At 39.1% G+C, this 13,946-nt stretch overlaps 1 protein-coding gene across 1 annotated transcript in view; it reads left to right on the forward strand.

Annotated features, from left to right (window-relative positions):
- The window catches only part of ACADL (acyl-CoA dehydrogenase, long chain), a 23,941-nt gene extending 10,131 nt beyond the window's left edge, over positions 1-13,810 (forward strand). The window contains exons 3-11 of the mRNA XM_009329671.1: positions 975-1,112; positions 1,562-1,726; positions 2,693-2,759; positions 4,038-4,202; positions 4,884-4,985; positions 6,221-6,334; positions 8,514-8,641; positions 11,009-11,095; positions 12,942-13,810. Of these exons, the coding sequence (XP_009327946.1) occupies positions 975-1,112; positions 1,562-1,726; positions 2,693-2,759; positions 4,038-4,202; positions 4,884-4,985; positions 6,221-6,334; positions 8,514-8,641; positions 11,009-11,095; positions 12,942-13,035 (1,060 nt within the window). The 3' untranslated portion in view covers positions 13,036-13,810. The remainder of the gene's footprint in view (positions 1-974; positions 1,113-1,561; positions 1,727-2,692; positions 2,760-4,037; positions 4,203-4,883; positions 4,986-6,220; positions 6,335-8,513; positions 8,642-11,008; positions 11,096-12,941) is intronic.
- The last annotated feature ends 136 nt before the right edge of the window (positions 13,811-13,946 follow it).

Consider the following 13,946-nt stretch of genomic DNA (forward strand, 5'->3'; position numbering starts at 1 on the left):
TCACAAGAGAGATTTGTTTAAGATTTCCAGTGTAGGAACGAAAGCTCTGGGAATGAGCTTAAAAGTGTAGGATAAGGTACCTGATTAACTGTGGATAGAAAGCTGTGGTATAGCTCTGCTGCACACAGGTGTGTCAGAGGAGTGTCTCTGATCTAGTCTGTCTACCATATAATTTTAAAATTGTGGTTTAAAAAAAAAAAGAGAAATTAAAAAAAAAAAAAGCTATGCTGTGCCATTAATGGCCATCCAACTTTCTATTGAGTTGGCAAACTCCATAGAGAGGCACTGTTTTTCCAGGAATAAGTGATTCCTGTGGTGTTGAAGTCTGCAAACTGTCAGCAGATAAGCCTCAACTATCTATTTACAAACTTGAAACGACCTTACAGCAGTAGTTTACCAAGATACTTGGTAATAAGTGCACAGGGACCGATTTTTATGTAAAAGTTACTAATGTGTTAATGCTTCATTCTTATAAAGCAGTTGTCATTGGTAGAGTTGAAATCTTTCACATAAAATACTGATGTGTTACACCGATTTTGTACATGGGGAAAATGGAATGTCAGGAAGATAAAGACCTGCTTGTAATTATCCGGATGGTTGTGGCTAAATGTCCTAAATCCTGGTCTGGTACTCAGACCAATAGGCAGCACTGCCTTTCATAACAAGGCTTAAAGAGATGTCAGGTTATATGTTGGAAGCAGGAGTTCAAACTGGTTAGGCGGTTGGTGCCCCTGTAATGCCAGTTGTATCTGTGGACTTGAAGAATAGAAAACCTATTATTAAGCTACCGCTTCTTAGCTGGGAAATATAGTTGTCTATGTACCCTACACGTTGTGTGTTGAGGAGACTGAAAGTGTCTTCCTGTGCAGTGAAACCTGGCTGCAGGTGCTCTAGTGTGAAGCAGCAGCCATGACAAATAAACAGTAGCACATGGGGGGATTTAATGCATGACTCTTCTTGTGTTCATTTTGCAGATGGGAGAAGGATGGCCAGGTGAGCAGGGAGCTCTGGGAAAAGGCTGGACAGCAGGGTTTGCTGGGTGTTGCTATTGCTGAAAAACATGGAGGCATCGGAGCGGATATTCTCTCTTCAGCTGTGGTCTGGGAGGAGCAGTAAGTACTAGACGCTTCAGGAAGAATTTCAGTAATATTATCAAGAGACTGTATGTTTTTCCATAAGATGGTCCTCATTGTGGAATATGTTTGCTTACAGAAAATGGTGTTATCTTTCTCATGGAAAGGACAGTTTAGACATACGTAAATCCTTCCTCTTTTAAGTATTCAGGATGATTCTTTAAGTTACAAATGTCATTGTGCTCCATTGTTAGGACTTTGTGACTGGGGGAAGCATTTTAGTTAGTCTGGTAGGTTGTATGCTCATTTGGCTGTGAAAGTACATTCTATAAATAACAGTACAAGTGCCACAAGCTCGGATTATGTCCGAGACATCTGTATGGTGGGCCTTTCTTCATTGTTGGGTCTCTTGTAACTGTGTAAAGTTCAGTGTTTAAATCTTTGTAGTACTCTGAACTTTCTTCTTTTCCCCCCCCCCTCTCCCCAAGGATGTATGTTAACTGTACTGGCCCAGGATTCAGCCTCCATTCAGATATAGTTATGCCCTACATTGCAAACTATGGCTCTGAAGAACAGATTAAACACTTTATCCCTGAAATGATTGCAGGCAAGTGTATTGGAGCTATCGCCATGACAGAACCTGGGGCTGGCAGGTAAGCTAAATACTGAAACAATGGTCTTAAATCGGTAGACAGCACATGTTTTCAGTGAAAAAATTCCTGACCCTCCTGGTTATATGGTCATCTTAGTGACTAGACAATATCCTAGATTAGGTAGTACCTCAAAAACAACTGTTACTTATAGATTACTTTATTACAGCTTTGTCATTTCAAGATACTTGCTCAGAATCCATTTCAGTATCATCCCACTGTGGGCAAACACGCTTTGTATTTGCTTTTCTGGTCTGAGTTTATAGTTACTAACTTGCTAGTCATGTGAACACACTTTTAATATGAAACATAGTCAGGAGAAAATTACATGCCTTGATAAAGAGGGCTTGACTTTACTATTAGCTTTTGTTGTGGAACAGATCACCTCATTTTCTTTCCTCTGAATCATTTCTAACAAAGAAATGTCCCTCTTTGCCCATCATTATTATTGAAGGGCAGACAGCACGTTTGGAGTAGACACAGCTGATCTGGCCAGTTTCCAAAACAGAGAGGGACAGGTGAAGAGCAAAACCTGTTGGTGTCATGCTTCTACAGATGGTGGATGTTGCCAGTGGCTTTTTACAGAGCCTCCTCATCAGCAGGCTGAGCCTGCTTAGAGGATGTGGTTTTGTCTGGCGTTTGTCATCTCTAAGGCATGTTGACATAAGGGGATGCTGACCTGTTGGTGTCAGTGCTTGTATTACACCACCTTCCACAAGCAGATACATTAAAATGGGACCTTATGCTCTTGTACAATTGCATAGATCTATCATCCCTTGCTACAGCATGCTTGTGGTTTCTGTTACGCTCTCAGCTTTTTCACCATGTTTCATTATCCTCGGATGCATTTGCACTGAACCTGTGCCTGGCCAGTATAAAATCTACCTTATTTTATACTGGGTAAAATTCAAGATACAAATTGCAGCTTCTGGAATGGTTTCTTGAAGGACCTTTTGAATTTCATTTTAGTGACTTGCAGGGAATACGAACATATGCAAAAAAGGATGGAAGTGACTGGATTCTTAATGGGAGTAAGGTAAGTGAACAGACATATGCTGCTCATAGGCTTTGGGAACTGAATGCATTTAGACAGTGAAGGATGTACACCACTGTTAGTATCTCCCCCCAGTCCTTTCACTTTTGTTTTTTTTGTGGGTTATGTTGTGGGTTTTTTTTCCCCTCAGTTACTTTTTTTAATAGGACTTAAGGTATTTCTGTTGCTGGCAATTTATGGACCAATTTATGGAAGGGCTTGAGTATGTTCTTTTTGTAGCTTTTAAATAACCCTATCAAAAGGCCTGTTTTCCCTTAAACTGGGAAGAAAAGGGGGTGGGGGGAAGTCCTGCATAGTATAAGCAGGACCAGGGCTGTTTTTTAGTACCGAGGTTGAACAACAAAATATATATACTACCACTGTGAAATCTTCTGTGGCCTGAGTGAAAACTTGGGTTGCCACAGTGCAAGCTGTGGAATCTTTATTCAGGAGCCTGCTGGTCATGTTAGGAGAAGAAAAATGAACTGCATCAGATGCTCTGTGTGTGTTGTCGAGCTCTTGCAAAGCTGGCAGCATTAACCTCTTCTTTTGTTACCATAATAAAAAAGCAAGAAGGCAGAAATAAAGTGTTCTTAGGGAAGTGTGGGCTCAACTGTTTTTTTTTTTTTTTAAAGCTATGAAATGTCTTTGTCCCCCACCTTCTTTTGTACTCCTGCTGGTAACATGGTACTGATAGAGACTTCTGGCCTTAGCAGAATTTCAAGCGGTGAGAATGTGTGCAAGCAGATATGTACGTGCAGGTGTTCAAAAGGATACTTGCCCATGCTGCACAGTTGAAGTCAAGCAGGACAGATAGCTCACTTCTTTTACTGGAGTTAAGATGGATCATTTTGGCAGGTTCATGTGTCATTTTACAGGATTATAGTAAGCAGTTATGACAAGAAGCCATTGATAGTTTTGCATGTTGTACCTTGCTAATTTAACTTCTAGAAAAGAGAACCTCTGTGTTCATTTAATAACATTTGACACCATATTCCTTCTTTATCATGGGACAGACAAAAGAAACAGATCTCTGCATTCTTTAACTTCACACTTCTGACCCACACAATACTGCTCAAACTAATTCCTACTTTAATAGACCTTGTTCCAAACCACTTAATTCAGAAAGCTTAAAGCTTAAGATTCTTCTGGACACTTAAACCTTGCCTTTCAGTTCACCTGTGAAAGTGTCAATGCAATTTTTCTTTCTGCTGCTCGATGATCTCTTCTAACTTCTGTCCACCTAGCTCATTGCTTTATTCCAAGTTGCATTTTTTACAGGTATTCATCACTAATGGTTGGATGAGCGATGTAGTGATCGTGGTAGCGGTTACAAACCGGGAGGCCCGATCTCCTGCTCATGGGATCAGCCTTTTTCTGGTGGAAAATGGAATAAAAGGTTTCATCAAAGGACGCAAGCTGAACAAAATTGGCCTAAAAGCTCAAGTGAGTTCATACAACCCCTAACACGTAATAGGCTTGGAGGAAGTCTAAAACCACTTAATGCCTGGCATTAGCTAAATAAATATAAAATGGAACTGTGGTGCTATTCTAGTTCTTAGGCTTTAGAACACAAATGATATACATGCATAGTATGTATGCTGAGTTTGCCTATGGAAGTCTGAAGCATGTGATGTGCAAGGAGAGGCTGAGGAAGCTGGATTTCTTCACTCTGAAGAAGCCTGGAAGGACAGGATCTTATTGGTGTCTTTAGCTACCTAATGGTTGGCTGTAGAGATGGTGGAGCCAGATTCTTCTTAGAGGAGCACAGTGAAAGGGACAGTGGCAAGGGACACAAGTTACCTACTTCGAATTTTCCTTGATGTATTAAGAAAAAAATTCACCATAAAAGTGATCAGATACTGGAACAGGGGCCGAGAGAGGTCGTGGAGCCTTCATCTTTGGAGCTTTGGCAAGCATAACTGGACAAGGCCCTCAGCTGCTTGCTTTGCTGGAGCTGCTTTGAGTAGGAGATAAACTAGATGACCTCTGGAGGACCCTTCCAACCTAAATGATTCTATGATTTCAAGTTAAAGTGTACAATAGCAAGAAAAAAATGGGCAAAAGAAGTGGAATGAAGAGATGAGAACGTCAGGCTATAAACTGTTGCATTTAAAATCCTGTTAGGACACAGCAGAGCTGTTTTTTGAAGATGTGCGGTTGCCAGCCAGTGCCTTGCTTGGAAAAGAGAACAAAGGCTTCTATTATCTGATGGCAGAGCTCCCTCAGGTAAGAGGAACATGAGTGTTCGTTGTCTGTAGGAAGAATACAGAGATGATTCTTGTCATTACAAGAATCTGCCTTAGTCTTGAAGATTATGTATCATGGGGAGCCACCTTGGGCTCAGAATCTGGATGTCTGTAGGCAACATTGTGTTGACACTGCTGCTTTTTAACTGAAGTACGCAGTTCCTAGTGCTAAAAGTGCAATTTTTTGGGTATTGGTAAAAATGTTGATATCCCACCATCTCTTAATCAACAACCCAGCTGTTGAAGAACCTGAGCTTAGGGTAGTGTATTTAAAAGAACATACCACAGTTTTCTTCTATACTTCTAGCATGGAACGACTTTGCTTAGTAAATTAAGTATAGCTTGGAGATCTCTGATGCATTTGGCATTCTCTTTAAAGAACAAGCAAGCACTGCTGTTCTAGCTCATCTACCAGTAGAAGCCTATCAAAGATATAAAGAACTCTTTCTTTGTCCATACAGCAAAGTAAAGAAATTGTTTAGTTGCCAAAATACCTTGCTAGTGGAAATAACAGTTTACGACTTAGTTTATGAAGTTTTGGAATTATTTGGGAGGACAAAGAGGCAATGTGGTTTTTCAAAACGTGACTGTGCTTTGTCAAAACTACACGTTTGCCTCATCTGGTAGGGATCATGTTTATTTAATTTTATACTGTGAGTAAATACGAAACCTGATCAAAGGAAATCTTTTCTGCTTTAAAGAAATAGATGCACTCATGAACAGGTTCAACGTGATGCATCAGATGATTTCAATGATGCTAGAAGTAATTGTTCTGACTTAGTTTCTGTTTTTCAACATGCTATGAGAAAGGAAAAAACAGCCAGGTTTTTTTGTAGGTTTTGTCTTTCTAGAGGTGTGCTATTGAAATTGTTAAATACAGTTGTTGTTTAAACTGAGCAGTGAAAACCAATAATTGAAACAACTTGATGCGAATTTTTCAGTCAGTAAGAGTCCTGTGGTTGATTTGTAGCTTTTTTTGAGTCATTGTTGTGATAGAACATTACCCTGGAAAAAACTTAAAAGGGAGCTTCAGGCAGCAAGGCATTTGTCCCACTCATTAATTTCAGTAATGCAGTGTGTCTGGTTTGATACTTAGTGTGATTTCTGCCCCCCTCCCTTAATGAACAACACTGAACATCTGTGTCCCAATTGTGCATCTGATACAGACAAATGTAGGACTAATTCAACTGGATTCCGTAATTTGTGTTTCAAAAGGAAAGACTGCTAATTGCTGATATGGCTCTTGCCAGTTGTGAATTCATGTTTGAAGAAACAAGGAATTATGTGAAGCAAAGAAAAGCTTTTGGGAAGACAATTGCACACTTGCAGGTGAGTTTGAACTGAGAGACTTGTATACAGATTCCAGTGTGCATTTGCTTTACATCTGTGTATGTGAAACAGTAAGCAAATGAAAATTACTGGGCTGTTTTCAAAGGACTATTTGCACACGTTTCACTGTTGGACTGTGGCTGTTGTTTGCCTCCATGCCCATCATTCATTTTTGAAAAACAGAAATAATAAAAAAACCCAACACCACAAAAGCCTTAATGCATGTATTTTATGATTCAGTGAGATACCTCCCAGCAGTGCTACTTTTGGCAGTGAAATATGCAGGCAGAAACTACTGGCTTTTTGCTGCTGATGAAGAAAAATTATCTTGGTGCTCTTAGGCTTGCATTTTACTGTCAGAGGTCCTAATCACAGGGTCTATTACACCTGCATATATTTCTATATCTGCCTGGAATCCTACAGACTACAGAAGAGCTTGGTACATGTGCAGGTACTGTGCTCTTCTGCACATAATGCATTGCAGAAAAATGTACTTGGAGGCTGATGCTGGTAGGGGCTCCCAGGCAGTGACCTTGCTGCCTGAATGCCTGCAGAGGTGTTTGTATTCAGCTTTATGGGTATTGTAATGAAATTCCTTAGCTACCAGCTAGCTGGGTATTTAAGTGACTGCATATAAAACTGTTGGATCATTCTCTGTGAGCACACCTCACTGCTGACAGTGGTAGTTAATTGTGTTTTGAGACATTTATGCCTACACCCTTTAGTTGCAGTCATAAAACAGATGTTGCTTTCCGCAGTATTGCGATGTTACAATTTTCTTGAAAACCACATTAGCTGTTAGGGCTGAAGCAGACCAACCTCCTGCATGTTTGGTTTATAGGATAGAAGTGGTGCATACGGGTTACAGGATGGTGGCCACCTCTTTTTTTTTTTATATACTTTTGAAATAATTAAAAAAAAAAATTTCGAAGTCTTGAGACTTACTTTGTCAAAATCAAATCTCTAGTTGTTGTGAATAGCAGCAGAATTGGGCCCTTTAGAGGCTGGAATGCTAGGTATCTTTCAGGAAATCATGATCATCATCTGTTTTTAAAGTTAACATTCAGAAATCCATAATTCCAGATGGAATTTAGTATGTGCAGTGTGCAGCTTTAACAAAAGAAACACCTACATGAAAAAAAGGTGAAATGTAAGGGATGCTTCCTAATTGTAGTAGTTCACTGTGCAGAGACTGTCAAAATAATCTTTTTTTTAGGCTAACCCACTGCCAACCACCAGGTGGCCAATAAACTTCATACAGTATATTATTTTTGCCAAAATAATCCATTCTTGCATACCTTTTCAGTTTCCTTTTTGTTGCTGATGACTAGAATGTGCATATAATCAAAAATCCTTTCTAATTAGAGCTCTGCCTTGCCTAATTCATTTAGTCATGCCACATTACAGTGTTTGAAATCAGACCTTTTCTTTGTAATAATAGTAGACTGGTCAATTATATTGTCAAGAGAAGCAAGAAGACTTCGTATATACAATTTTAGAACTGTGAGATCAGAAAAAACTTTTGTTTCTGGGTGGTGTGTTTATCCCCTCCCTACCAGAATTACAAGAAGACAGTCAAATGCTTGCCTGGTCTGGTTTTGTATAACCTTAGCGATGGATTTTACCTCTTCTGTCTAGAAACTTTTCCAATGTGACAGAACTCAGTGTTGGAAAACTTTCTGATAGTTAGTCTAAAATTTCCTTTGGTTTTGCTTGTGTCTCTTTGCATATTGCTTAAACTCTAAAGAACTGAATACATAGAAAAATGCATCCAATGGATGATGAAATGTTATTAATAACTGGGGAGATTAGTGGCTCTACAGGATGAAAGGACATTCCCCCACAAGAGGTAGCTGAGAGTGACAGAGCACCCAGTGCCTCCTACTCTGCACTCTCTAGGAATTTATGTTTTCAGGCTGTTGGGGTTTTTCTCTTAAGGTCATGTTTTGAGTTGGTTTGAGAAGTAAAGGGCAGTAATTTTCTGTAATGAGATTGGTAAAGATATAATTGTATGGCAAGTAAGTTGTCTTCCGATGTACAGAGCCAAAGTTGTTTGAAATGATGATTTCTAACAGAAATCCTTTTAGAAAACGCTCCATTTTCAACTTCAAATATCACTGAAACTGTACTACTTCTGCTCTTTCTTTCCTCTGCCTCCTCTATCCACTTCCAAAATAAGACGGTACAGCACAAGTTGGCAGAAATGAAAACGCAGATTTGTGTGGGCCGAGCTTTTATGGACAACTGTTTGCAGCTGCATGCAGATAAACGTCTGGACTCCCCCACAGCTTCTATGGCAAAGTATTGGTATGTGGTTAAAGTCGTGTGGTTAAAGTCGTTTGGAAGTGTTACTTGCATGATCTTGACAGGAGTCTAATGATAAAAACACTGAACTGTTCAGATCTAATGAAAAGATAAAATTACTGTCTGATTAGTAACAACATTGTCAGCTTCTAACAGAGACCACTGGTTTTAACATTAATCATGTAGTCGACAAAAATCTTAGTTACATTGAAAACCAGTGTTGGTTAAACAGATCAATTTCAAAATAATAGCAGGCTTTTAAAATAGGCTTCCATTAATAACAAGATCAGGACTCAGCTTTAGATTCAAGTAAAAGTGGGTACTTCATTGGTATTTAGACAAACATTTACATTTTACTGTAGCAAATTGTTGTTGGGTGTGGTTTTGGTTTTGTTTTGTTTGTTTTTTTAATGGAGAGTGTTTGCTTTTTTTAAAAGCACAGGTTTATTTAAGCTCATATGATACTTTTTAGTTAGTGTTACTTAGCAATAGCTGTTTGGCCCAGCCAGTTTTTGAAGCTATCTGGTTTTGGGAAGAAATAGTTGGCTACAGCTATTGTTGTAACTGAGACTAAACAGTGCTTTCCTTTATTGGCCAGAACTCCTCTTCCCTCTCCCTGTATTTGGTGGTGTTATCTGTTAACTTAGGTTTAACCAGAGAAAGCTGGATGAGTAGAAGCATCTAAGATAGTGGCACATGAATTTGTATAGTTTTATTTTGCTTGCAAAGATGAGAGAGAAAAAACACATCAGACGTGAACAAATAATTTTATGGAAGATGCATAGGTTTACAGATTCTAGACTTTTAAAAATAAGTGTAGAGGAAATGAGCGGAGAATACTAAGGGAATCCAGAGAGAATATTTACAATGAAAGGAAGGATTTTGATTGAGTGCTATTCCTGGCACTGATTACCTAGATGTACCAGGTACATAAGCAGAGGCATTCAGTTTTGAGGAGGAGGAAGCAACTAGTGCCAGCTCAGATGTAGACTTACCTCCTCAACAAATTTCCCCAAGTGAGGCATTTGAAACTACCCCACCCTTCCAAATGTTAGTGCCACACTTTGTTGTGGATTTCCCCTTTTCCTAATGGAGTCCCTGTGGCTCCCTTCCATAAAACTCTCTTACATGGTCTAGAAAATGCTTGAAAGTAGAATTGTTTTATTCCCTACTGTTTTAGGAGACTATCTCCAGTTAATTTTGCTTCAAACCTTTTGTACAGTCAATGACTTGAGTTGAGCTTTGAAGAACTTTAAAACTTAGTTTGTGCATCTTTTTTCTGTTATCTGATGAAAGATCTGTAGGTCTTATTTTTGTGGTGACAGGTTGTATTGTGTAGCTAAATTAATTTGAAAATATATTTAGGAAAGACAGTTGTGGTAACTCACCGTTGCAGATTTAAAGTTGGTATAATAAACTGTAAGGATTTAACTGGACAGGGTAGGGGGGTGGTTTGGAGGAAGGGAGAAGGGGTGGTTTGGAGAAAAGGACTCTCATGTTATTCCATGAGAAGCAATTGACTTGAATTGTCATTTTCTTTACTTCTGTTGGCACTCAAAGTTGTGTGTTTAGGTGGTTTTCATGTCTTTCAATGTTAGCTTGAACTTCCAGTACAGTTAAAATCCTATGGGCTCTTTCATCTAATTTTCATCAAGTGTTTGAAATAACATCAAGTATGTAGCTTTCCTAAAGCTGATACACAGGACATCAACTGTAAATGGCGTGTTATCTGTCATGTTCTAGACGGAAGGTTCACAAAACAAAATGCTTTTAAAGATTATTTTTTTAAGATCATGAAATAATTGAATATTTTGCAGTGGGAATCCTGTTTAAGAATTACAGTATTTCTTAGAATTGAAAACTGTAAAATCTGTTGAGGAAAATAAATTATCCCCAGGTGATGGTTATATTCAAAGAGCATGGAAGGGGGGGGGGGGGCGGGGGGGGTTAAAACAGAAAGGGGAGGGGGGGGGGGAGCCTGTGATGCTGTTAATTTTTATGGCACAGCTGGGGGATTTGTATAAGCAAAGAGACTGTATCAACCTACTTTACAAAAGAAATCTCTTGGCCTGTGAGAAAGGTAAACAAGCTTGTCTGTTTTGAAAGCTTTCCTTCTCCGAAAGCTCTTCCGTAAGGAGAACAAATCTTAAATACTGTTCAATGTAATGTATTAATTTCTTACCAATCATGTAGGAAGGAAAAAAAGTCCCTCATAAGATAAAGTATTTTAATGGCCATCATTTAAGATATATAGATATATAGAGTAAAAAGTTTGGTTACATTTTTGTCTTGCTAACTCATCTGTATATCTAGTAATGTTTCACAGCATAACATCCTTCTAAAAAACAAATTTATTTTTGACCATTTAAGGTCTTCTGATCTCCAAAACAGCATAGCTACTCAGTGTGTGCAACTGCATGGAGGATGGGGGTACATGTGGGAGTATCCAATTGCAAAGTAAGTGTAACATTTCAGACTTGAATGATGAAAGATTATCAGCAAAGTAAAATGAAGCACTTCCTTTACGTCTACTTGTCAGTTGTTTTGTGTTAGTACCGATTTACTGTTCCTTTTCCCATCATGTTTATTGAAAGGCAATCCACTCTACAGATGTCTGCAGGAAGGCTTTGTTTTGATTCTCCAAATAATTCATAAGCTGTTGAGCAATTATTACCTGTTTTTCACAAAATAGAAGTTGCTTTTCCCGAAGAAAACGTTAATTGAAAAACCAGAGAAGCAATGTAAAAAGAAAAATGAGGGGAGCTAGTTTGTATGTTTTTTCTGAAATTAAATGCATACATATGAAGGAAGGAAAACATGTTGGTCAGTCTAAATCTTTTGTAATAACACAAAATTGCCTAAGCAAGAGCATGACTGGCTACATTCAGCTTTTTATACCTTTTTAAATGAAAAGCTAAGAGATTGATATGTAGAGAGGAATTTGCCATTCCCAATTTTTTGCTTACTTTATGAATTTAGGGACATTTATGTAGGTTTTTTATGTTTCCTTGTATATGATCTGTGAAGATTTGTTTCCTTTTGTGTATATGCCATTTGCCACATTAATATAAGTAGAGCTTTTGGTGTTTGGATTTTTTTGTAAAAAAAAAAAAAAAGGGGGGGGTAATCTGATAGTAGAGATAGGAAAAACAGGACTGCTGTGCAGTTGTTATAAACAGATAACTTAAAATAATTTTTCTAACTGACCAGGTTTAGATTTTTTTTTTATTCTAAATACATTAAGAGTATGAAACATTGCTTTAGAATAACATTTTCCTGCATGTTTTTAGTAAGTGCAACTTCTGAGTGTTCTGCACCCTATCTTACTAAATAGGAAGGCCAGCAAGCCCTGTTCAGGGTGTCCTCGAATCCCTGCTTATCTGTGTGTGCAGTAGTTGTCCATACAGGGTTTTATTATCCCTGTAGTTCAGCAACATGCGTGTTTCCAGAGAATGCCGCATTGCTCCTGGGCTGCTCTCTGTATAATGGAGCAGAATTAAGATGGAAAAGCACACTGTCATTGTCCTGTGTGCTGTCACCAGCTGTGCATGTGCTGGGGCCAGTTCCAGCATGGGGATGGAAATGGTTTGGCTGCATGCAGCTTTTCGGCTGCTGGCCCAAATGGAGCTGGAGCTGGTGTCAGTAGGAGGCTGTAGCCAGCTGATGTGAAACCAGTTGGCACTTTCTTTTCCTCCCAAGGTGTTCGAGTCCCAGCTCAAAGAAAGAACTGACAGCACCGTTAGCAGTCCTCTTTGACAGGATCAGACAGGCCAGGGCATTAGAGCAAATTACCATGATAACTATCAGTTTGGCTCTGCAGGAGTTGTTTTTTTGCAACAATGAGGCACCTGGGTCTTGCAGTTCATGCAGGCGTGCTGTTCTGCAGGATGTGTGTGGTGGGTGGATGGGTGCTTTGGTGTCTGGAGTTGAGTTAATGCTCAGGTGATGTGAGGAAAGAAGGGAACAAGAATTGGGGGGGGAAAGTGGTTAAGAGTCTGGTTTTATAGAGCTTTATTTTTGTTTAATGAGGGGGGGATAGTGGAGGCTTTACAACATGAACAAAAATACAGGGAAGAGATACTGACCAAATTCCTGGTTTGGCACAGTACCTTGGAAAGGTGAAATATTTTAGGTAGTTGAAACCTCTTTGGAAATGTGAACCTCTTTATAAATGGGAATAGCACACTTTGAAAAGAGGGATCTTCAAAGATAAAACTTGATACCTTTCTTCTCTTGATTGTATGTCAATTCTGAGGAGTTGTTTTTAATCTCTTTGTTTTGTTTTTTGTTCCCCCCCCCCCAGAGCTTTTGTGGATGCCCGTGTTCAGCCAATCTATGGTGGTACCAATGAAATAATGAAAGAGCTTATCGCTAGAGACATTGTCAGTGACAAGTAGGGCAGATGCTCACTACTTCGGAGAGTCTTCCAGAATCCTTTTATATTAATATATGGCATAAAATCAGACATCAGAATGTAAGTAAAATAAATGTGGTGTATCGTATTCTTTCAAGGAAGTGACACTATTTAAAGTGTTAGTAACAACGGTGTGCTCATATGCGGGATATCTAATATTTAATGACCTTTCAATTTAAATATATTTGGACAACACAGTAGTTCTCTGGGTTCCAAAAGTTCTGGTAGTGAAAGGCAGTTTTTGTGTCTGGAACATTATGGGTAGCTTGGTCTTTCGGACTTGATGCCATTATGTTGAATCCAACCCTCGCTTTTCAGAATCGAATCTCTTTTCCAGAGAAGCCATGTTCTTAAAAAATAAACAAAAGTTGAATGTTAATATAACTTTGAATTTGTATTTCCACTTGACAAATATCACTGTGTCAAAGTAGAACTTGAAACTTTTGCTACTGTTACTATATACCTGCTTACTGCGCAGCAGCCACGTGCTGTAGGGGGAGGGAATGTATGACTGACCTCTATGTTTACATGTAACCCGTAATGCCTTATTTTAATTACGTTGGTCAAATAAAGATAATAAAGCATTTCTGTGCCATCCGATGGTTGTCTGCATTACTTCAAAGCCCTAGGGAGAACTGGGACACTTCACCTGTGACCATGTTCACCTCAGGGCTTTGATGGGGTGTTTCGATAAAGGGAAGGTGATGCTGGTGAATATTTTCAAATATTTCCAAGTGCTTATCCCCAATAAAACCGTTGAAAATATTTGGGTTGTTTTTTTTTTTTATTATTTATGTATGCTTCCCTCCCCCGAAGCAGGGAGCAGCGCTGCCCGGGGCGCTCGGCGCCCTCCCCCCTCACCGCCCCGGCCGGGAAAAGGGACGCGCCTCTGCG

Source organism: Pygoscelis adeliae, unplaced genomic scaffold (genome assembly GCF_000699105.1).
Source record: "Pygoscelis adeliae isolate BGI_AS28 unplaced genomic scaffold, ASM69910v1 Scaffold7, whole genome shotgun sequence".
NCBI classification, from domain to species: Eukaryota; Metazoa; Chordata; class Aves; order Sphenisciformes; family Spheniscidae; genus Pygoscelis; species Pygoscelis adeliae.